The 21,528-nt window shown below is 42.7% G+C and overlaps 1 protein-coding gene across 1 annotated transcript in view; it reads right to left on the bottom strand.

Annotated features, from left to right (window-relative positions):
- Positions 1 to 287: 287 nt before the first annotated feature.
- Positions 288 to 21,528, bottom strand: part of ABTB2 (ankyrin repeat and BTB domain containing 2) — a 146,000-nt gene continuing 124,759 nt past the window's right edge. Inside the window, exons 6-17 of the mRNA XM_082224358.1 lie at positions 20,885 to 20,974; positions 20,308 to 20,409; positions 16,881 to 16,977; positions 16,123 to 16,258; positions 13,184 to 13,410; positions 11,469 to 11,647; positions 10,555 to 10,660; positions 10,348 to 10,450; positions 9,093 to 9,183; positions 7,717 to 7,785; positions 4,146 to 4,259; positions 288 to 2,398 (exon numbers count right to left, since the gene is read on the bottom strand). Of these exons, the coding sequence (XP_082080484.1) occupies positions 2,201 to 2,398; positions 4,146 to 4,259; positions 7,717 to 7,785; positions 9,093 to 9,183; positions 10,348 to 10,450; positions 10,555 to 10,660; positions 11,469 to 11,647; positions 13,184 to 13,410; positions 16,123 to 16,258; positions 16,881 to 16,977; positions 20,308 to 20,409; positions 20,885 to 20,974 (1,512 nt within the window). The 3' untranslated portion in view covers positions 288 to 2,200. The remainder of the gene's footprint in view (positions 2,399 to 4,145; positions 4,260 to 7,716; positions 7,786 to 9,092; positions 9,184 to 10,347; positions 10,451 to 10,554; positions 10,661 to 11,468; positions 11,648 to 13,183; positions 13,411 to 16,122; positions 16,259 to 16,880; positions 16,978 to 20,307; positions 20,410 to 20,884; positions 20,975 to 21,528) is intronic.

Below are 21,528 nucleotides of genomic sequence, written 5' to 3'. Positions count from 1 at the left end.
GAAAGCTATTCTTTCTATAGGATGGCATAACCAAGGCTAGTAAGGCATTAAGAAGGCAGTAGTATCATAGAAACTGTTTAGCTGCTGAAACAAGACTACCTGCATGCCGTTCGCTCAGTCCTAGCTGAGCACAGAATTTGGAAGAAAATCTATTTTCCTGAGCGTGTTTGTGTATGCAGAGCCCATCTCATGCATAGTTTATCATAAGGCACTCTTGTTTTTATCTCTTCCTTTTCATCATAATACGTTCCCTAGCCGCCTTAAAATAACTGAGCTTATACCATCTGTAAAGTTTAACAAAAGTTATGTTGTTAATAAAATATGGTACATTTACATAAGTGACATTAATGTACAGTTAATGTAGCAGACAACATTACAGCAATGCAACAGTATCTATAATTATTTTTTTGTACAGATAGCTGAAACAGCTTTTTCAAAATTATTTTCCAGAATTACAACTTTTGGGGATATTCCCAAACAAGCTTGACCTTTTCTGTGATTTCTGGGGTCAGGGAGGGAAATGTGAATTTGTGGGTTCGTTTCTGGTCCAAATTTCAAACGTAAGTGATTGAAGGGTGTATAATCTTACCACCTAGTTTAACAACTGCCTCGGACAGCTACTGTGCAAGAGCCTGTTTGCACTGAGCATTTTTTAACTTTTAGCATTCTGATCCTCTCCCTATTCCTGGCCCACTTACAACATGTGCCGCTCATGAAGTTCCTCCTGGCTTTTTGAAGGGCTGAATTATTTTACCTTGGCAGCAATGACATTTCAGTACTGTGTGATGTTAGTGTATTACGCAGAAAGATGAAGTAGAGAGAGACAAATGGTTCAGTGGTGAGTGAGAGATGCAAGAAAGTAGGCTTGATGCCTGAGAAAAGGTTTCTGTCTCAGAGTTAATTTTCTCAGCCATAATATGCTGAAGTACTTTGACCTTTATCATCCTCAAAACTGATGAAATAATCATTTACAAAGATGCTTGGTTTTGTATTGAATGCTCTCCCAACCTCCCAAAGACATGTTAAAACGAAAATGCTTCAGCGCGTGAGGAGGGCAGTTCACAGGGTCGAAAAAAACCTAGATATGATTGTGGAGAAAAACTTCTCTTGCCTCTAAAACATATATTCACACCAAGCAGTCCCACATTTCTATTACACTTCTAGTAACTTCCCTGAAACACTACAACAGGGGTGGGGAGCCTGTGGCCATCTGGATACTGTGGGACTGCAACTCCCATCATCCCTCAAGACTGGCCATGCTGGCTGGGGCTGATGGGAGTTTGAGGCCAGCAACCCCTGGAGAGCCACAGGTTCCCCATCCACGCTCTACAAATACATTTGCAACACATCTCTCTCCCCCTTGCTCCTATACACCTCCCCTCTATCCTTTTCCTCCTTTAGTCTATTAACAATACGCCCTTCACAGAAGAAGCATCGTTCACTTGCAAATCTCTCCCCAAACAGTGAGACGGCATGATGTCTCAGTTTTTTAAATATTCCACTCTAAATGTTCATCCAGTAGAGAATGCAAAGGTGGAAGCAACCCTTGACAAAGGTGTTGGGTGTTAGCAGTGCTATTTTTCTAGAAAACGAGGTGCCAGAACTCACCATGAACTCCTCCCTCGTTCTTTTAGAATGGCACCCACCTGAGAGGTGCTGGAACTGAGTTCCAGTGAGTTCCAGCTGAAAAAAGCCCTGGGTGTTAGGGAGGAGTTTTGTTCCCAGGTAGCGACTTCCCAACCCTGCCATCTAATTTTCAGTACAGATCAAAGCATTAAGGTACCGGTTCAGTTTTGTCACACCCAAACAAGCTGTTGACGTGCAACTAAATGCGGTGGAGAATGTACATTACAACATACTTCAGAATGTGCATCTCCTTCACAAAAACGCAACAGACTGCATGTTTTCCTGCCTGAATGATTTACACTTGCAGCTTCTAATCCAGCAAGCAAGGTTTCCTGAGCTAGACTGGAGTATTTGCTTTGGGTGTCCGTGCCTATAAATCCCAGCTGCACAGTGAATGGTCAGGTCTTTTGTACTGGGGATTTTTGGATCTGGTGGAGGAACTTTCAGCAATCCAGTTGCTGGCGAGGGAAGCCAGCAAATTTGGGCCAAAATCCCGTCCTAGTGCAGTTAGATGAGCAAGTGCTTTGAGCATCCCAGCTTATCCAGACAGGGTCACTGTAGTTCCTCTTGGCAATCACACCCTTGAGGTGATGTAAATGGAATGAAGTCTGCTGGCCAGTGTGGACTGCAAGTCCTGCAGGGGATCCAGACCCTGAACTTTACTGTTCCTGCCATAAATGAGCTGTTTGAAAGGCTCCTGGTCCAACAAGGCACTCATGTGTTTGAGGAAGAACCCCTCGCAGAAACAGACTAGTTCCTGGGCACTGTGGATCTGAAAAACAGAAGAGCGTCATGTCAGATTGACAGATAAGTGGGATTTTTTATGCAGCTGTCAATTATCGCCTCTCTCTCCCCCACCCACTCAGACAGCTTCAGTGTATGGGGAGGCTTAAATGCTGACAGCAAATGGTTAAGAGGATATTAATCCCGGGGTTAACGAATATTTTCTGTCCCCTGTGTGTGTGTGTGTGTGTGTTTGGGGGGGCAGTTCTACTGGGATATTTTAAAGAGGGTAAAAGTCTCCCTCTTTCTAATCCCTTTGTGATCTCCTGCTGCTTGTTGAGCCAAAGTCAAGTAACTCTTAAAGGAAAAGAGCAGCTGGTCAATGAAATAGCCAAGATGATACCTGTTTTGTTATGTGAGGGTGCAATCCATGTGGCACCCCATGACAGCATAATGAGCAGTACCAGATGGCACATGGTATTAGCAGTCAAAGAAATTCTGTGCATATACGATGAGCCTTAGAAAAAGTGGACGTTTAATAAAACACACAAGAGCTACTCTAAGGTACCCTGCTGCTGTGTTGGGAAAGATGGTTCCAGCCCCTGCTTGTTTATAATCTACTGGGCTGCAACCTCATTGGTAGAAAAACGTTCTGATGATATGTCTTGATAAAAAGTATGTATGATGAGGGAGTCTGTTTCTGGTGTTTCCCTTCCACAGCATCCTTAAAGATATAATATGGGCGTCATGAAGTCCACCTTCTTCCCAGTTCACAGAAGTGAAAGTTCCAACGAAGAAGCAATAAATATTTGAAAAATTCTTGTGGTGTTGGATATACCAGGCCTAGTCACTTGTGTCACCATGATGCAACACCTGCATCATACCCCGGTTCATGCTGGAGTAACTGCCTGCTTCTTAACATGATTATGGTGCTGGGCAGAAATTAAACAAGTGACACTTTCCCTAGAAGGAAGATGCAGTGTTGATTGAAAACATCTACTGAGCATCTACAAGCCATGGAGCTGCTTGTGGGATAGGAATCCTGCCACAGAAAGGTAGACCAATGTAGGATTTATGAACAAGGCCCTAACAGTTAGTTGACTCTAACTTGTTAAGACTTTGTGCTGCTGCTGATAACATGTGCATCATAACAACAACACAGCCTTTTCTCTCCTTTTCTCCCGAGCAGCAAAGTGGCAAGTCTGTGCCTTAGCTGCACCACTTCACACTGCAAATGGGAGCTTAGAAGATGGACTGCTAGAAACTTTCTCCACGGCACGATGTCACTGACATCCCAGTTTTCCGTGGGTGGCAGTCAACTAAATAACTGAGCCAATGCAACAACTCCTCTGCTTGTGCAATGGGACTTCCCTTCTCTCCTTCCTCCGTGTATACCCCATGCCACCCCCAAATCTGCTCTAGAGGAACAGATGGGGGGTGGACATGGTGAGTGGAGTGGGCACAAGTGGGAAGTCATTTCGCTCATTGTATTATTTAATCAAATACCACCCCTTAATGTTCTTCTATGCAGAGGAGCATCTAGTCTGGGATTGCTCAGCCGACATAATTCAAATACAGCATACAATATTGTTGTGGGCAAGCAAGAAGTGGTGAACTGTGGCCTTTGTGTCCTTCTGGACTTCTCCAAAAGCAAAGCTGGCCAGCCACTGATTGAAACAAGGAGCAAAACTAGATTACTCCTTGCTCTGATCAAGCCGGGCTATTCTTACGTTCACAGCACCTGAAAACACTTGCAAGTCTCATTGAGGCTGAACGGAAGAGGACTTGTCCTTTACCTTGGCATATTTATAGATGTTGACGCAGCTTTCGGTGCTGATGGTTTGGGCGCAAAGTATTTCACAGTGTCGCTGGAGGCCGTCCAACTGGAATAGGCTGGCAGCCGAGAGCAGCTAGTGAGGATGAAAGAGAAATCAGTGAAGATGACAACGGGTGATTGACAAGGGAAGCTGTGCACATCAAGGAAGCAAAACTGAAACTTGTTTTGTTTTTGCACAGCCTTCCAACTTCCTTGCAAAACTTAACTGTGTAATTGGTGCTTTTCCTTATACTTGAGCTACAGCATTAATGGGTCAGGAAGCATCTCCCAAAGCCTTAATCAAAATGTTAAGCTCTACAGATGGTAGAATCCTCCTTTGGATTGCAGGAGGGTTAACTTGCCTGAAAATGCCCCTGTCATAATTTCTCTTGTCTATTAGAGAGAGAGAAATGTCAGGGAGATGTGCCAGTTAATTCAATATGGACATTAAGTCCACAGATAACACTGAGTAAGATGTAAGAGTGTTTTGGTAGCGTACTATGGCTGTCCCACTTTAGACTGAAAGTGTATTCCCTCACAAAACAAAATGCATGTAGGAAACCAGGGCATTATGAGGTTTAGTTCAGTTCTCTTCATGGATGTACTAGTTTTACTGTTTACAGAGCTTTCTATAGGAGGAACACTTAAAAAACAATTGCTTGGCTATGTGCTGCACAGCGGTAAAATCCAGAATTTAGCCATCTATTTTTAGTATTGCATACAATGGCTCTCAGCATTCTGTGCGGATGGAAGTTTTCACCAAGGAGTCCACTCTTAACACATATTATGAGGCGGTCCAGCTATGTGAAGTACTGTACTATGTGTGTGTCTGAATGGCTGGATCAGGTTTAAGCCCTCCAAAGTTATAGGGAACTGGAACTGTATACCCCACACCTCTCCCCCTCCATCTCCCTGTCCATTAACTCAAATGTCTAATCGCTGTTTCAAATTCCATGTGTATCAGGCTGAACTGCTTATCTTTGCTGCCAGGGCTAATTCTCCTTGATTACTCTCCATATCTCTCAGCAACCTTTCCTCCTGACCACGTAGGCAGCCTTGGCTTTATCTCTAAGACCTCCCTCTCCTTTGCGTTGGTTACGCAGCTGTGTCACTTCTCCCCAAAACCCCTCCAACTTCTCTCGGTCTGGTCAGCTTAAATTCTGCTATGCCCTGGCTATTCACCTGTGTCTGGGATGACTGCCATTTTCTCTCCCCCCCCAATCATACAGTAGTTTCTCAGTCTGTACTCATTTATCACACCCTCCTTCTTAAAACCCAATTGCTTGCTTCCCTCACAATCTCTGCTCCTTAAACTGAGCCAGTCTCAGCCTCCCAAAGGTCTATTGCAATCTGTTGTGACTCTACCCATTATCCCATACACCCTTCCTAAAGGTGCATGTAGTATTTTATCTCCTTCAAATCCCTTCATTCAATCTCACCCTTGCCATTAGTCCTTGATCCTCCCCTGAGCTTTAAAGGGTTTTAAGTAAGTAAAGCTGCATTTACCCCACATTTCTCTGTTGCTGCCCCCTTCTCTCTTCCCCCCTTTCTCTTTTGTTTCCCTGTTGCCAATTGCAATCTCATGCCTATTTTTGTCACACTGTTATTATTTTTCAGTTAAGGCTCTGTGTACACTGATTGGTACTGTAGAAAAAGTTAAAAGTGAACAGCAAAACAATACAGAATAAAGCAGCATGGAGCAATCTTAAACTAGTCTAGACCAGCTGCAACACGTGTGTGTCATGGCATGTCTGTGCCATTTTCTTCCATAATGAACTCTCCCTACTCATGCTGTGATGCAATATGATAACATTTTGAGTTTTCACACCTGCGCATCACATCACTTTTTTTTGCTGGATGCTCTTCTAAACTGTGTTTTGTTTCAATGAATCTCACAAACAGGGCAATAAGATAGAGGTGGAAACATGGACTAGCCTTTAAAAATAACAGCTTAAAACATCAGGATGAGAGGTAAGCGGCAAATACAGATTGAAAAAAAGAAACAGCAGACATAATGCTCCCCAGATTCCAAAACTGTGGAGCATCTAACCCGGGGTGTGTGGGGAACCTTTGGCCTTCCAGGTGATGCTGAATTATAATTCCCATCACCCTTGCTGATTGGCCATGTTTGTAAATTACACTGATACCTCTAGATACGAACGAGATCCGTTCCTGAGCCCTGTTCGCATCTAGAGGTAAACTTAACTAGCGACGGAACATCTGCGCACGTGTGCGTCACACTTTGCCGCTTCTGCGCATGCGCGTGATGTCATTCTGAGCGTCTGCGCATGCGCAAGCGGCGAACCCCGGAAGTAACGTGCTCTGTTACTTCTGGGTTGCCGTGGAGCGCAACTCAAACACGCTCAACTCAAAGCGTATTCAACTCGAGGTATGACTGTATAACAACCTGGTTGTAGATTTTAATCTAGCTGGCCCAGTATGTTAAACTGACAAAAATGAACTTCCACCTAACATGAACCTTGTACTATTAATTTTCTACATAAATGCACAGATCAACTAGTCTACGGGCTCCCCATTTCCAGTCACTGAGTCACAAAGTGGACTATCTGTCCTCAGAGTATCACTTTTCCTCATCCCATTATTATTATTATTATTTATTATTATTATTAATACCCCACCCATCTGGCTGGGCTTCCCCAACCACTGTGGGCGGCTTCCAACAAAATATTAAAATACAATAGTCTGTCAAACATTAAAAGCTTCCCTAGACAGGGAAGTGCTCTTTTGATTTCAGAATATATCACATGGGCAAGTCTAAACTCTTAGGAAATCATTTGTCAAACAGTGCAGTGTGCCTGCAAAGCACAAATTTTGTGGTACAGATACACGTCCTCAATATTATTGATACTAACATTTCTATCCCGCCAGTCCTATGCAGCCAATTAAGAGTTCATCCTTCCACAATGCTTATTTTTAACCTTTTTCCTTTTAAATTTTTTTTTAACTTTTGAAGGCTTTTATTGTATCTTTTTAATGCAAACTGCTTTGAAGTGTGCTTATGGCTTATTGGTATATAAATAAATAAATAATCCTGAACCAGCACAAGATGACAACAGACCAGTGGTTCTCAAACTATTTTTCTCTGGGCTGCACTTTCAGAATAAATATTTGCTCACGCCACACCGAATTTCTTACTGATCAGAAATACGTTGGAAAACATAAAGAAACAACTCCTAGAAGTGCTTGATTTATAACACAGAGCACGACTATTTTATAACATGATAATAGGACACCCAGAAAGTATAAAACAATGCAGCTACATAAGAACATGAATCATTCCCAAAGTATAATGATAAATGGCAACCAGGATTGTCCTCAGAATCACTTGATGCTCTTGCTCTCATTTTGAAAAGATACCTATCCATATTCGGGGGGGGGGGGGTCGGTGAAACTATACTATACTACATTGAAATGTTTAAATGTTTCTGTAATTGTCTTTGCATCTTCCTGCCACACTTGCCATCCTCTCCTGCTACACCCTTTGAGAACCACTGCAATAGACCGAAAGGGATTGGGAGAAATGCTCTCACCTCTAAAATATCAGCAGTAGGAATTTCCATAGATTCTGTTCCTCCATAATATAAATATTGCATCAGCATCTGAAACAGGAACACAGCCAAAGCAGTGAGAAATACGAACTCGCATGTTTGCCTTGGGAAACTCACACAGCAACTTGGCTCCCAATACAGAAACTTTCAGTGATTGTAAATTAAAGCAAGTGCAATATGCAATATTAATTTCCGTGTAAGCTCTTTACTATTCAGCTCTGGCGATGGACCGGTCTGGCCAGCAAAGTCTGGATGCAAACATAGCAATTACAGCTCAGCTCAAGATTAAAATACAGAATGTCTCCACTTTGCAAACTGAGCTGCAATTGCATTTTTCCTATATAGCCAAAGCACAAAAAATAAGTGATTGATGGCTGAGGAAAGAGCGCAAATAAACGGATCCTTGTGTCAGTTCTACAGAATGTTACTTTTAGGCTTTCAGTTTTCCAGCTTCAACACATTTTCCTGTAGATCTTTAAAAACAGATCTGGAAAGTGGGAAGAGCTCCTGAGTGCTGGATTTCAGTGGTGTATATTTTTGTTTATATGCCAATGCCAACTCTCCCTTTTCATGACATACTGGACATTAAGGTTTGCAGATGTTTGAAAAAGAGAGTAAAAGTTAAATATTCCAATCCTTTTAACCTTTTGACCATTAAACAGATTCAACACAAAGGCTGCACATTTTCTGACTCTATTCAGACCTAACTTGCTTAACATGGCATAAAAATTATGCCTCGTAACTTCCAGCAGATTTTGGTGACTGTTTACACAAGTACAGTTTGAGCTGTGCTAGAAGTCCCAGTTACATAGCTGTCAAGGTTTCCCTTTTTTTAAGGGAAATTCCCTTATTCCGAATACGATTCCTCGCAAGAAAAGGGAAAAGTTGACAGCTTTGCCCAGTTATCTCTGGTATACATTTGCTGTCATGGACAAAAGTAATGTGTAAATTAGAAGATCTTGGACATGGTTAATAGCAGTTCATCACCAATGCAAAAAGTGACACCATGACATGAAAACTGCTGCTGAGCATTTCAGCAATCTCTGATTCACAAGCTACTTTGTCCACATCAACAAGTAACCGGGGATGGATTAAAACGTTTGGTTGGACAAATTAATTTTGGGTAGATCTCAGTTTGATGAATGAATTCTAGAGTTCATTTATATTGGTTTCTTCTTTTGAACATAAGCAAAAGCCGCTTCTTCAGCCAAAATTGTTAATTCTTTTGAATGACAGGTCCCCTAAACCTGAAACTTTTCAGACTATGAATCTGTACATCTTATCTGTACATCCTCTGAATCATACTCAATTTTAGCATTTGAAAAGGGTAACAGTGCAGATTATTCTTAAATACATACCTTGAAGATATTGTACTTCATATCACTAATTTCTACAGTCTTGCTGCCTTGACTGTCTTGTTCAGTTTTATTGGTCATCAGTGTCTTAAACCTGTGAAAGTAGAGGAAAGATTTCAGAAAGAGCCTTTCAAGCTTCATTTTCTTAGATTATTTTTCTATACGTGAAGTGAAAAAGGGGCCTATAGCTTTAGGAGTTTCAATGACACCTTCTTTCCTGATAGAAACATCTATGTGAGAGGCAGAATTAAAAATATGTAGGTAGAACCATTTTTTTTACTAGCTCCTGGTATATGAAAGAAGTTATGAAGGACTGATTAAGATTTAACATGAGGCCAGGCTGGGAACAAGCCGTGGGATTGCATGCACCCTCCTGCCTCTCATTATTTCCCCTTGTCCTTCAAAGCCTGGTTTTGGCTAATATGTGAGCTTATCCAACTCTGGTTAAAGTGAAACATGAAATACTTGCCAGTCAGCTGACTGCATCCAAGTTCAGACAGTCCCAATGGGGGTTGCATTTGCATCACTGACTGCAAGCCCTGCTTTCAGCAGGAATGGGCTCCTTTATGGAGCCCTGATCTAAACTTCCAAAGTGAAACCAATCCCAGTGGGGCTTACATTTGGTATCAAATTTTAAAGGAGATGAATGCCAGGCATGTTTTCCAAGAAACAATCAGGAGCACAGTTTAACCTTCTTGAGGTTGTTCCTTCCCATCAGTACCTTTACTGCCCTGCACCTGACAATAGGTAATGGACAGTTGGTTCTGGTTGAGAAAATGGTGTTGTGGCAAAAACCAGAAGCCATGTTAGGTCTAATGAGACCCACAGGCAGTAGGTTTCCCATGCCTGCTACATACCATATCTAATCCTGTTTAGTCCTGTTCTCCTTGAATGAAGAAAATCCTCCCTCTAGCCTTGTTCTCTGCCATTCTGAGCTGCAACCATCCATTAATCCTCCTTCTACAGCTTAAGTATTTGCTGTTCAGGTTTTGTTCAAGTTATCAATGAAAGCTGAAGACTGGTTTACATGAAAGTGTAGATCGGATGCGATAGATACACAGACTAATGTGTATGGAGAAGAACACAGCTGCCAAGGCAGTGATGCTTCCTTGCATCCATATTCAAAGAAATGACAGCTTGGCATTGTGAAAAACTAAAATAGGGATTACTTCTTTGAGTAAGCAACTCAACCATTCATTTTTCTTGATCTTGGAATGACTCTGCAAAGGTATCATGTGCCACTTCCTAAGTATCTCACCTGTTTGAAGCAGTCACCAGAAGAACTTTGTGTGCATAAAACAGTTTTCCTTCCACTAAAAAAGTAACATCGGACATATCTTTGTTATTTAAAAAGTGAGGATCTGTGAAGGAGAAGAAGAAGAGGAGGAGGAAATGGTTTAGCAAGGCTTTACAGCTACAAAGTCAAAAACAATACCCTCAAAATCTCTGCTGGTGACCATCTTACCTAGGCGTGCTGGAAGTGTCTTCCTTATTTCAGGAATGCCAGGGATGGGGCTGCTTCCGTAGCAATGAGCGAAGATAGAGGCAAGTTGCTGGTTGATAGACTCATTCTGTGAATAAGAACAAATGGAGATCATTAGAGCTCTGTAAGGACCAATCTCAGACAGCTAAAAGCTGCCTATTTTCCTTGCTGCTCCCTTACAGTATATAGAGGAATATGAAGGACAAGGAGTTAAAATTCAGCTCTCTGCAGAGTGTAAGGTTCAAACAGAGCTAATTTTAAATCCATTCCTACTGGAATCTCTCTTTGCTAAGAAAAATACAAATACGGACCCCACTATGTGAGCTAGATGTCTTTTCTGAAGCATATAGGGATGTGATTCCACAGCTGGGAGGGGTGATTTTTGCAACTAGTTGTGAATTGCTTGAGCTGGAGTAAGACTAGGGCCTGTATTATCCTTTTGAAGTGTCTATCTACTTCTGTATAATGCAGTGTGACTATTTAGATCTTTGCAAATTAAATGCATTTAAATTTCCATGTATGCAACTGTGTGGCAGAAAGGCAGAATAAAAGTATTTTAGCTAAATAGTGTGTGTGTGTGTGTGTGTGTGTGTGTGTGTGTGTTTTAATGAAATCCTTTTAGAGCAAACTCACTACAGATATCTCAATTACTATTAGAAGGAGGGTCTCTGCTTAAATGGAGACTTTGTTGAGAACTTTTACATTTGACCCCTGGCAAAATTGTGTTAATCAGACTCAAGTAAACACAGCATGGTATTGTCCCCTGCTTCCAGAATTAACTGGGATCCTCACACGTCACTGATTCCGCCCAAGCAAACTACAGAGCCCTTGGAAGGAGCCGAAGATTTTCTTGAGCCAAACAATGCATATCTGAATATAGTTTTGAAACTGATTACTTTGCTGGTTCTGAGGATTTCAAACATCAGCTGCAGTCCATCATTAACCAGCTCTTCATTGTAGTCTTCTTCTTTAATGGTGACGAATTCCCGTAGAAGATTCTGCACTACTGAGTAACGAGACTGATAAAAAGTTGTTTGGAGTGACTCAATCCACACGTGGAGCTTCCATGGGATCCCTGTGGCCATTCATTAGAAAGCAAAAATGATTATTTTACCATGGAGAAAGCTCTGAATTGATGGCATGGCAGCAAAAGAAAAGGCAGAAAACATACACATTTTCTTTTTTTTGCTGAATCAAACCAAGTGATTCTTCTCAATATTCTAACCAGATGTCTCTGGGGAATTTACTTTCAAGGTATGATAGACATAGTGGGTTGTATATAAAACTAGTCCTACTCAGAGCAGACCCACTGAGTAAAGGTAAAGGTAAAGGTAAAGGACCCCTGACAGTTAAGTCCAGTAGTGGATGACTCTGGGATTGCGGCACTCATCTCGCTTTTCTGGCCGAGGGAGCTGACATTTGTCCACAGTTTTTCCAGCATGACTAAGCCGCTTCTGGCGAAACCTTCCTGCCGGAGCGGTACCCATTTATCTACTTGCACTTTGGCGTGCTTTCGAACTGCTAGGTTGGCAGGAGCTGGGACCAAGCAATGGGAGCTCACCCCATTGTGGGGATTCGAACCGCCGACCTTCTGATCGGCAAGCCCAAGAGGCTCACTGGGCCGGTCCACTGTCAACCAGACCTTGCAGGGGGCCGGACTATATTTTGAAAAAAAGAAGAAGAACGAATTCCTATGCACCACAAATAACCGAGAGATGCATTTTAAATAAAAGCACACATTCTACTCATGTAAAAACACGCTGATTCCCGGACCGTCCGCAGGCCGGACTGAGAAGGCAATTGGGCCGCATCCAGTCCACGGACATGCCTACCCATGTCCTATACATTGTTTCTAAAACTGAACATTGCTACAACTAGATGTTTACAACAAACACAGTGAGTTCTTTGGCATGGGTCAAATTAGGAACAGATGTGAAACGATTTTAAAAAATCTTGGAGATCTGTATTTATTTATTTGCTCTGCTTTTAGAATGTGCAAACAAATGTTAAAAGTTGAGAAATCACAGGGCAACGTTCTGTTACTTTGCAATTCTCATGTGTTACTCCAACAGTAAGGAGCGCCCTCTTTCTACTTCAGAAACACTATAATTAATAAATAAAATATGGATAAACACAGAAATGCAAATATTTCCTCTCTCCACTACTTCTGTTGTCTTGCCTTTTAGAATGTAAGCTTTCAGGCAGGTGCTGACTTATTAAAGTTTTATGTAATGTATTCTAGAAACATATTTAGAGGAATTCAACGCTGCACTCGTTCCAGTGGTGCAAGCATTTTGGCTTGCCAGATAGAGCGATCCCTCACATGCTGTTTTAACCCTACCCCTCAGACCCAATTTTGGGAGTGCAGGGGCATACGGGGAGGACAAGAAGGGGGCACCCCATCCGTAAACAGAGGTCCTTGTTCAGGGCTTATGCTGATGGGACTCAGCGGTTGAATCTCGCCCACTATATAAGATGCACTGAAACACCTCTTTTAAAAATATAAATAAATAAATAAATGTTTATAGACAGAGTGGGAATGCTCCCATATCTTAAAACCACAGGCCTTGTTATTCTTGAAGCAATGTGTCCGGAAATGAGCTCCCCTTACCAAGCGTTCTGAGCTCCATTGTGATGTCGACGTAGCCATGCTCAGCACTGTAGTACATGGCCTCTTGCAAAGCCTTCATCCTGGCTTTGCATAGCTTAACCTGGCCCTCGTTGGAGCTTCCTTGGCTGGAGGTGTCACTGTCCACGCCCTCTGCTAAAATCTCTTCCAGCGAGAGGACATCTCCCTTGGACTGCTGCGGCTGGGTCAAGAGCTTGCGCAGAACATTTCTGCAATAAAGGAAAACGAGAGATGCTATTCGCGGTTGGGTGTGGTATCCCAACGGGTTCTCTTCAGGTGTTCAGATCCTGTGTTTGTTAAACATGGGAGGTGGAGGGTGGGGCATGAGAGATGAGTGTGCTATAGCAATATTCCCCATCGAACCTGTGGCCCTCCACAAGTTGCAGAGTGACTGTCTGAGGAAGAGAGCTTCCTGTACCCATAGAGGCTCCACACAGATCTTGAAAACCCCATTACAGTGGTAGGTAAAGGTAAAGGGACCCCTGACCATTAGGTCCAGTCGTGGCCGACTCTGGGGTTGCAGTGCTCATCTCGCTTTATTGGCCAAGGGAGCCGGCGTACAGCTTCCGGGTCATGTGGCCAGCATGACTAAGCCACTTCTGGCGAACCAGAGCAGCGCAAGGAAATGCAGTTTAACCTCCCGCTGGGGCGGTACCTATTTATCTACTTGCACTGTGACATGCTTTCAAACTGCTAGGTTGGCAGGAGCAGGGACCGAGCAACGGGAGCTCACCCCGTCACGGGGATTCGAACTGCCGACCTTCTGATCAGCAAGTCCTAGGCTCTGTGGTTTAATCCACATTGCCACCCGCGTCCCTATTACAGTGGTACCTCAGGTTAAGAACTTAATTCGTTCCAGAGGTCTGTTCTTAACCTGAAACTGTTCTTAACCTGAGGTACCACTTTAGCTAATGGGGCCTCCCGCTGCTGCCGCGCTGCCGCCACACAATTTCTGTTCTCATCCTAAAGCAAAGTTCTTAACCTGAGGTATTGTTTCTGGGTTAGTGGAGTCTGTAACGTGAAGCGTCTGTAACCTGAGGTGCCACTGTAGTCTAAAACACACAAGAATGTACTCCATGGGTACAGAAGTCTCCCCACTTCAGAAGATTGCCCTCCTGCTTGTGGAAGGTGATCCCAGTGGCAACTGGAGTGGCGGTGGCAGAGCTAGCATGCTCATTGTCCCCTCACCTCTTTACTCAACATGTACAGGTATTGCCTGAAGAGGGCTAAAGTAGAAGCTCATTCCAGGTTATGCGAGAAGTTTGGGTTAATAGACCCTTATCTCCACAGATACGCTTTAAAGATGGCAAAGGGCCTTTCCATATCAGCAGGATAAATATAAAAGCAGACTTCAACATTAAATCCTTTCAGTGCTTGCATACTTGTTTTGTCCATAGGCTATCTGTGTTTCCCACCCACCTACCCCAATTTGTATCCCCTTCTTCCTCCAAAGAGCAAGAGAAGCATACATGGGTTCATCTTCCTTTACCATCATAACAATCTACAGCCACCCCATGAGCTTCATAGCTTAGCAGGTCCACATTCCACTGCACCACACCAATTTACACGACAGCCACACCAACTGTTAGTGGTTGATCTAAATTACTGCTTGCCGCTGTTCTCTCTGCGCACAAGCTGGGCACATGACGTTTTCTGTATGAATACAGAGGGCACAAATGTATCTCTCCTGTATGCACTCCTTGTGCATTTTTCCCAGAAAGAAGCAACAGATAGTGAAATTTTCTGCTGCTTTTCCCTAGTGAAGAAAGTAATTGATACTCTGTAGTTCAGGTACCCATGATTTTAGCATGGGTGTGTTTGGGGGAGTGAATTCAAAAGCAAAAGAGCCAGTGTGGTGTAGTGGTTAAGAGCGGTAGTCACGTAATCTAGGGAACCAGGTTCGTGTCTCCGCTCCTCCACATGCAGCTGCTGGGTGACCTTGGGCTAGTCACACTTCTGTGAAGTCTCTCAGCCCCACTCACCTCACAGAGTGTTTGTTGTGGGGGAGGAAGGGAAAGGAGATTGTTAGCCACTTTGAGACTCCTGAAGGGGAGTGAAAGGCGGGATATCAAATCCAAACTCTTCTTCTTCTTCTTCAAAAGATAGCAGCAGAGACATGAGCTCATGATCTTCCTAACTTAGGACTTATGTCATACAAAAATGTTGTTTTCTTCTGTGTTTGTAAACTTTAAATTTAAAAAATTACTCTGTTAATGTCAATGTCAGGATGCTGTCAGCAACTCCCGGCTGTTGCCCAGGAAAGTATAAAGGCAAAGGAAAATTTCTTACCGTCCTTTTTTATTCAGTATTTACAGTGAGAGGCTATTGAGCCCAGCCTCTTGGATAATGGCATTGTCCCGAGTGAATCGCCACCCTCCGTCTCTCCCACCTCCTCACTCGTCATTCTCATCATCTCCTCTACAGGTGCTGCTATGTGCCCTCTGTCTCTGAGTTCTTTGCTCTCCTACTTTCAAGGCTGTCTGGGTTCTGGGAGATGGAGGGGCTGGAATGCTGTCTAATGACAACATGTCAGCTGGGTGTTGTTCTGGGTCTCCCATGATTTCCCAACTTCCCCCCTCATCTGCCTCATCTGCTACCTTCCTCAAACCCCTGTCGTACATCTTTTCTGTCTTCCTCCTCCCTGGAAGGGTCGGGATGGGGAGGCAGTCTCCACCATTCCTCCTCTGCCCGGTCCCTGACTGTCAATGCCAGTGAAGTTCATCCTTATGATGCCTATACTGAAGAGGGCAGAGCAGTGGCTAAGAGAGTGTGGGTTATGCTAGCCCTGCAAAATGCCCCTGGTCTTGTTATACCCATATTGCTGGAAGGAGAGGGGAGATAGTGTATGACCACCTTGAAGTGCAGTCCATTGCTGTTAACCTGGCATTTTAAGCAAATGAGTGCCTGTCCATGAGGTTTACCTGTGTCCATGTGCAGCGGCGTGGCTAAAGCAATTCATGTCCTCGTGAAGCGATGATGACATCCCGTTGGCTTCCAGCATGCTGAGAAGAGGATCTGCTCCCCGGCTCAACAGCAAGCTGACTAGCTCATAATTGCCTAGAAAGACAAACCATTTTACCTTGACTGGTATTTTCAAAGGATATACTATACTGTATAGAAACCATCTGATTTATGTATTCATTCATAGAGAGAAAATGGGTTATAGGTTAACTGATGCACACCACACATTAAAATGCTGTACAGTAAAAGACACGCAGTTGAGAAACAATCCAGGTATAAAAGAACCCACATAGCGTGAGCAGAGAATCCTGTACGTAGGGTGGGACACGTCCCACTGAGTGTACAAGAGAATGTGCAGTCTAGGAAATGAGTATACAACTTTGTGCATTTGTACAGCAGACACCTATGACCATTCCCCCTGAAATAGGATGAAGAAGACCGGATGGACATGCCTCCACTTGGGTCACACACAGCCTTCTACACGTGGTGCAACTTACACATCATCCCAGTGCCCCACTGTGCACACTGAATGCTCAGTCAGCAATTGCATGACAGCAGCTGTCAGCTTAAAAATATTGAAGGGTGCGGGAACAGATGCGTTTGGCAGTTTTGAAAACATTGCTTCTTCCCACTTTTATGTGTTTTGACACCTACTGCGCATTAAGAGAGCAAATTCCTGCTTCTGGGGAGTGAAAATGCAAGGCTTGCTCAGACTTGCCTGCTGCTGAAGCCAGCTGGAGTGGGGTCTCGGCATAGTTGTCCTCTCCACTGTTCACAGCAGAGCCTTCGGCGTGGGCTCCAGCATCCAGGAGCAACTGCAAATGCACAGTAGGAACAAAGAACTCAAGAAACAGAGTAACAGAAAAAGTACAAGAGTAACCTCCCTCGGCAGAAATCCACTACAATCGAACCTCTACTTACGTGTCCCTCTGGATATGGAATCTTCAGGTTACGGCCATGGCAAACCCGGAAGTGTATACTTCCGGGTTTTGCCGCACACACATGTGCAGAAGTGCTCAATCGTGCTACGTGTGTGTGCAGAAGAACACCTCTATTTATGTTATCTTTGGGGTGCGAACGGACCCCCAGAATGCATTAAGTTCGTATCCAGAGGGTCCACTGTACTAGGCTGATAGCATACACCTCTCTTCTTATTGGAGAATGCTGTGTGGAAAACTCCTTCAAGTTTACTTATGTTTACTGCCTTCTTGTTTACTGGCTCTAAAGGTCTCAGTGTGTATGTTCTTCAATGAAACATTACAAAAATATGAAAAAGGGAATGCTGTCATTAAAAGGAGTATTTTGATTTGTACTTCTGAATGATCCTCAAAGCTGCATTGTCAGTTACACAACTACCACTGAGTAATCCAAGCATGTGTGTCCATAGGATCTGCCCACATTGTGTTTACTCTGATATCAAGGAAATAAACAACTATCTGACTTTTAGAAGACATCTGAAGGCAGCCCTGTTTAGGGAAGTTTTTAATGTTTGATCTTTTATTGTGTTTTTAATATTCTGTTGGGAGCCGCCCAGAGTGTCTGGGGAAACCAAGCCAGATGGGCAGGGTATAATTATTATTATTATTATTATTATTATTATTATTATTATTACTACTACTACTATTATTATTATATCAGAATCGGTCCTACAATTAATTCCCATGGGTCACTGGAGACACCTGAAAAACAGAGCTTCCAAAGATTAAATGTTTACCACTGAACAACAGGGAGTGAGTAAACATTAATTGCAGTTAACAAAAACATGGCTTAGAAAGCCCAAGGCTTCATTTCTTCTGAAAGGTTCTGTTGACAGGATTCTCAGCGGTGTCTCTGGGGCAAAACACGCTTATTATCATTGCATGTGTAAATTAAGTGTGCCCGGCCTTTGCAATACTAAAGAGTGCACTGGCAATGTTCCAAGTCTTTGAAGGCAAAATCTCATTTGCATGGACATTTGCATTTATGTATAATTCGAAATTGAATGAACTCTGTCCACAATTGCTTGCTAACTTATGTGAACAGAAATAGCAGAAACAGGAAAATCTCTACCCTTGACTGCTACTTGCTGTTGTTCATTTTAAATTCCTATTGACATTAAAGGGAGAAGATAGCAGTATTTCAAGAGCCCAAAATCCATCACTGGACCCAAATTCTACAAAGCCTTTGACCACAACACAGACAATATAAGCAGAAAGCGGACATGCACAAGGCAGCAGCTAACGTGTTTGGGAGTGTAAGGAATGACCAACACTGGTTTTTCCAATGACATATTAAAGAAACATTTCAAACATGTTGCTTTGCAACTTCTGGATATATTGTTAGATTTCATTAATCTAATTTTTAAGATGTAGACACATTCTAGCTTTCAAATATACTTATCAAAATATCTGTTCATATTGCCTCCTCATTATCTTGGAAGAAGAATTTAAACAAATAAAAGCTAGTTATAAATGGAGCATCATTCCTTATTCAGTGTGGAGGCACTCTTACCTGGGAGTAAGCCCCACTGAAGTCAATGGGACCTACTTCTGGGTAGACATGTATGGAATTGTGCTGTAAATTTAAATTCTACATACACTTCCAACTAGACCCACTTAGGATCATACTGCAGGCATTCTTTTTATTACTTGGGAAGAGGGAGGAAACTTTTAGACTTCTCTTCTCCATGTAAAGGTCAATTCTGCTATAACTACTGGAAGAGCCTGGATAAGCATAACCAGTGCGATGCCACCGTTTTATAAATGCACAAATGATTTTACACATATTCTTCCTGTATCCAGATATAATTAATAACAGCAAGAGGATCTGGATTTCCAGATGTCTCTATTGTCCTGCTGTAACTAAGCATGTGATCAATCCTGATCTTAAAACAACCATATTGTGGGCAGATCCCTTGGAAATATATCATGATGGTACCTTTGCAACTGGTCCATGAAAACTTTTAAAACATTCAGATAAACAAATAATGAGGAGCAAAACATTGCATGAACAAATGTTATGCCATATTTATACTGCAGACATAGCATATCAGCACGGCAAACTTGCTGAATTTTCCTTCCTTCTGGAAAGCTGGGAAGTAATACAAAACTGATATAAGTTTATTAGTGTGGTATATTTGTTGGAGATGCCAAGATCATGTGTTGAGCTGAAAAATCAAGTCAACTTATAATAGATCTGTCTGCAGATCCAGTCCTAATTGCAGTTGGGTTATGTGAAAGATTTAATATTCTGTAAAGATATAGAAATTGTAATCTATTTTTTAACAGAGAGACATATGATAATCTGTCACAACTGGGGAAAAGTAAGAAGTTCTACCTTGGATGAATGGATTTTGAGGTTTGGGGAGTTAATGAATGTAGTAAAATTGACTAATACAGTGGTGCCCCGCAAGATGAATGCCTCGCAAGACGGAAAACTCGCTAGACGAAAGAGTTTTCCGTTTTGGAGGTACTTCGCAAAACGAATTTCCTATGGGCTTGCTTCGCAAGACGACAATGTCTTGCGAGTTCCTGCTGGTTTTTTTCCTCCCCCCCTTTTTCTAAGCCGCTAAGCCGCTTATCAGCTGATCCGATCAGCAGATAAGCCGCTAAAAGCCGCTAAAAGCCGCTAATAGCGCTAATCCGCTAATCCGTCAATGGGCTTGCTTCGCAAGACGAAAAAAACGCTAGACGAAGAGAATCACAGAACGAATTCTTTTCGTCTTGCGAGGCACCACTGTATCCTGAGGGTAATGGAAAGTCTTCAAGTCAAGTCAATAACTTGGTTATTGAAAAATGGAGTGTGTTCGTAATGTAATACAATGCAAGGAAATATTCAACCACATACACTATTAAGTATATTATAAATATAATATGTAGACAAAATAAAATGATCACATGAAGTCTTTTTAGGAGTAAGTTTATTATATGTTGTTATTCGTGTGATGACCTGGTACTGCTGTTATTTTTTAAAAAACCTATGCTCTATCCTGTTTGTGTTTAATAATAATAATAATAATAATAATAATAATAATAATAATATTTACAGGATAGATATGTGTTCCAAAAGCAACAAAAGCAACTAGTTTCTGAACTTTCATGCTCTGCATCTCCCATTTTGTTTCTTGTTATTTCAAACTGCAGATTGACAACTTGTCTTTTGCTCACCTGAACTACAGAGATATGTCCATGTAACACAGCAAAGGTGAGTGCAGTCCAGTGCCGGCTATCAGGATGAACTGATGGGTATCGGGAGGAACTACCAGGGACCTAGGAAAAATTGAAAGAATGTTTAGCCACTGCCATCTTTCTTCTCCCCTTAGAAATGCCTGGGAGTGGCACTTCCCTAGTAAATTACGGCCCCTGGGAGTGACAGGCTGACACAGCTCAGAAAGTACTGCCAACACCAATCAGTGTATTCAATCCCTTGGGTTCTTCTACTGCATCTACTGGTTTCCTTCAGAGGCTGCTTTTGCAGGGAGGAAACATTTACTCCCTCTATTTCCCCATTACTATGCCACTGTTAATCATGACCTCATCTGTGGCAAGCTTTGAAGGTGATTTAAGCTTTATTGCTCTAGAATCCATAACAATTATTTTTCAGAGAAGGAAATCTCTCTCTCTCAGAATGGCCTTCAGTACATGCAATCGTCCCAAAACAAGACACTGTTTCTGAGGGATAATAAGCAATGGTTCTTGGCCAGAACTTAAACTGGCAGCGTCCCTGGGTTCAGTCTTTACTTACTGGTATATCTAGATTTGCACCGGCATCGATCAGCATCTGGACCATGGCTTCATCACCAGCAGAACAGGCATACATGAGTGGAGTCATACCCTTTAAGGACAAAACGTGTGGTCAGCAAACTTCGATTGCTATGCCCAAAAGCAATGACCATCAAAAAGCCTGTGATTCAGATTCTCACGTGGAGTTTATAGGCACACTTTTGAACATTATCTGGGAATATTAACTGCATGAGAGAGAATCGCATAAGGGAGAGAGGGATGAGCATGCTAGGTCTGTTCCCCTGCCCCATTGTCACTGCCCATCCTCATCACCCCCCATGAGTTGCTCTGCACTGGGGAGCTGGCCCTACTTTGTAGGTGAGAACTCTGCAAGAAGAATAGGCTTCCCTCTTCTCACAACCCACTGGGGTCCCTGAAATAGCAGCAGGATACAGCCATTTTGCCTTCCCTTTGTCAACATGTCCATAATGGCTGACAACCTCCAAAGAACATCCATGGAGTGAGGGGTGTGTGCCTGCTGATGTTCTTGTTGCTGCTGTGTTGCCCCATGAGAAATTTTACTTGGTTGCTGCTGGCCATGAAATTGCCTCTGTCCTCCACTCCCCAGAATATGATAATGGTGGGCAGAAACAGGAAGGAAAAGTA

The sequence above is a fragment of the Podarcis vaucheri genome, assembly GCF_965113315.1.
Source record: "Podarcis vaucheri genome assembly, chromosome: 1".
In the NCBI taxonomy this organism is placed as follows: domain Eukaryota; kingdom Metazoa; phylum Chordata; class Lepidosauria; order Squamata; family Lacertidae; genus Podarcis; species Podarcis vaucheri.
This window is presented reverse-complemented; position numbering and strand designations above follow the sequence as displayed.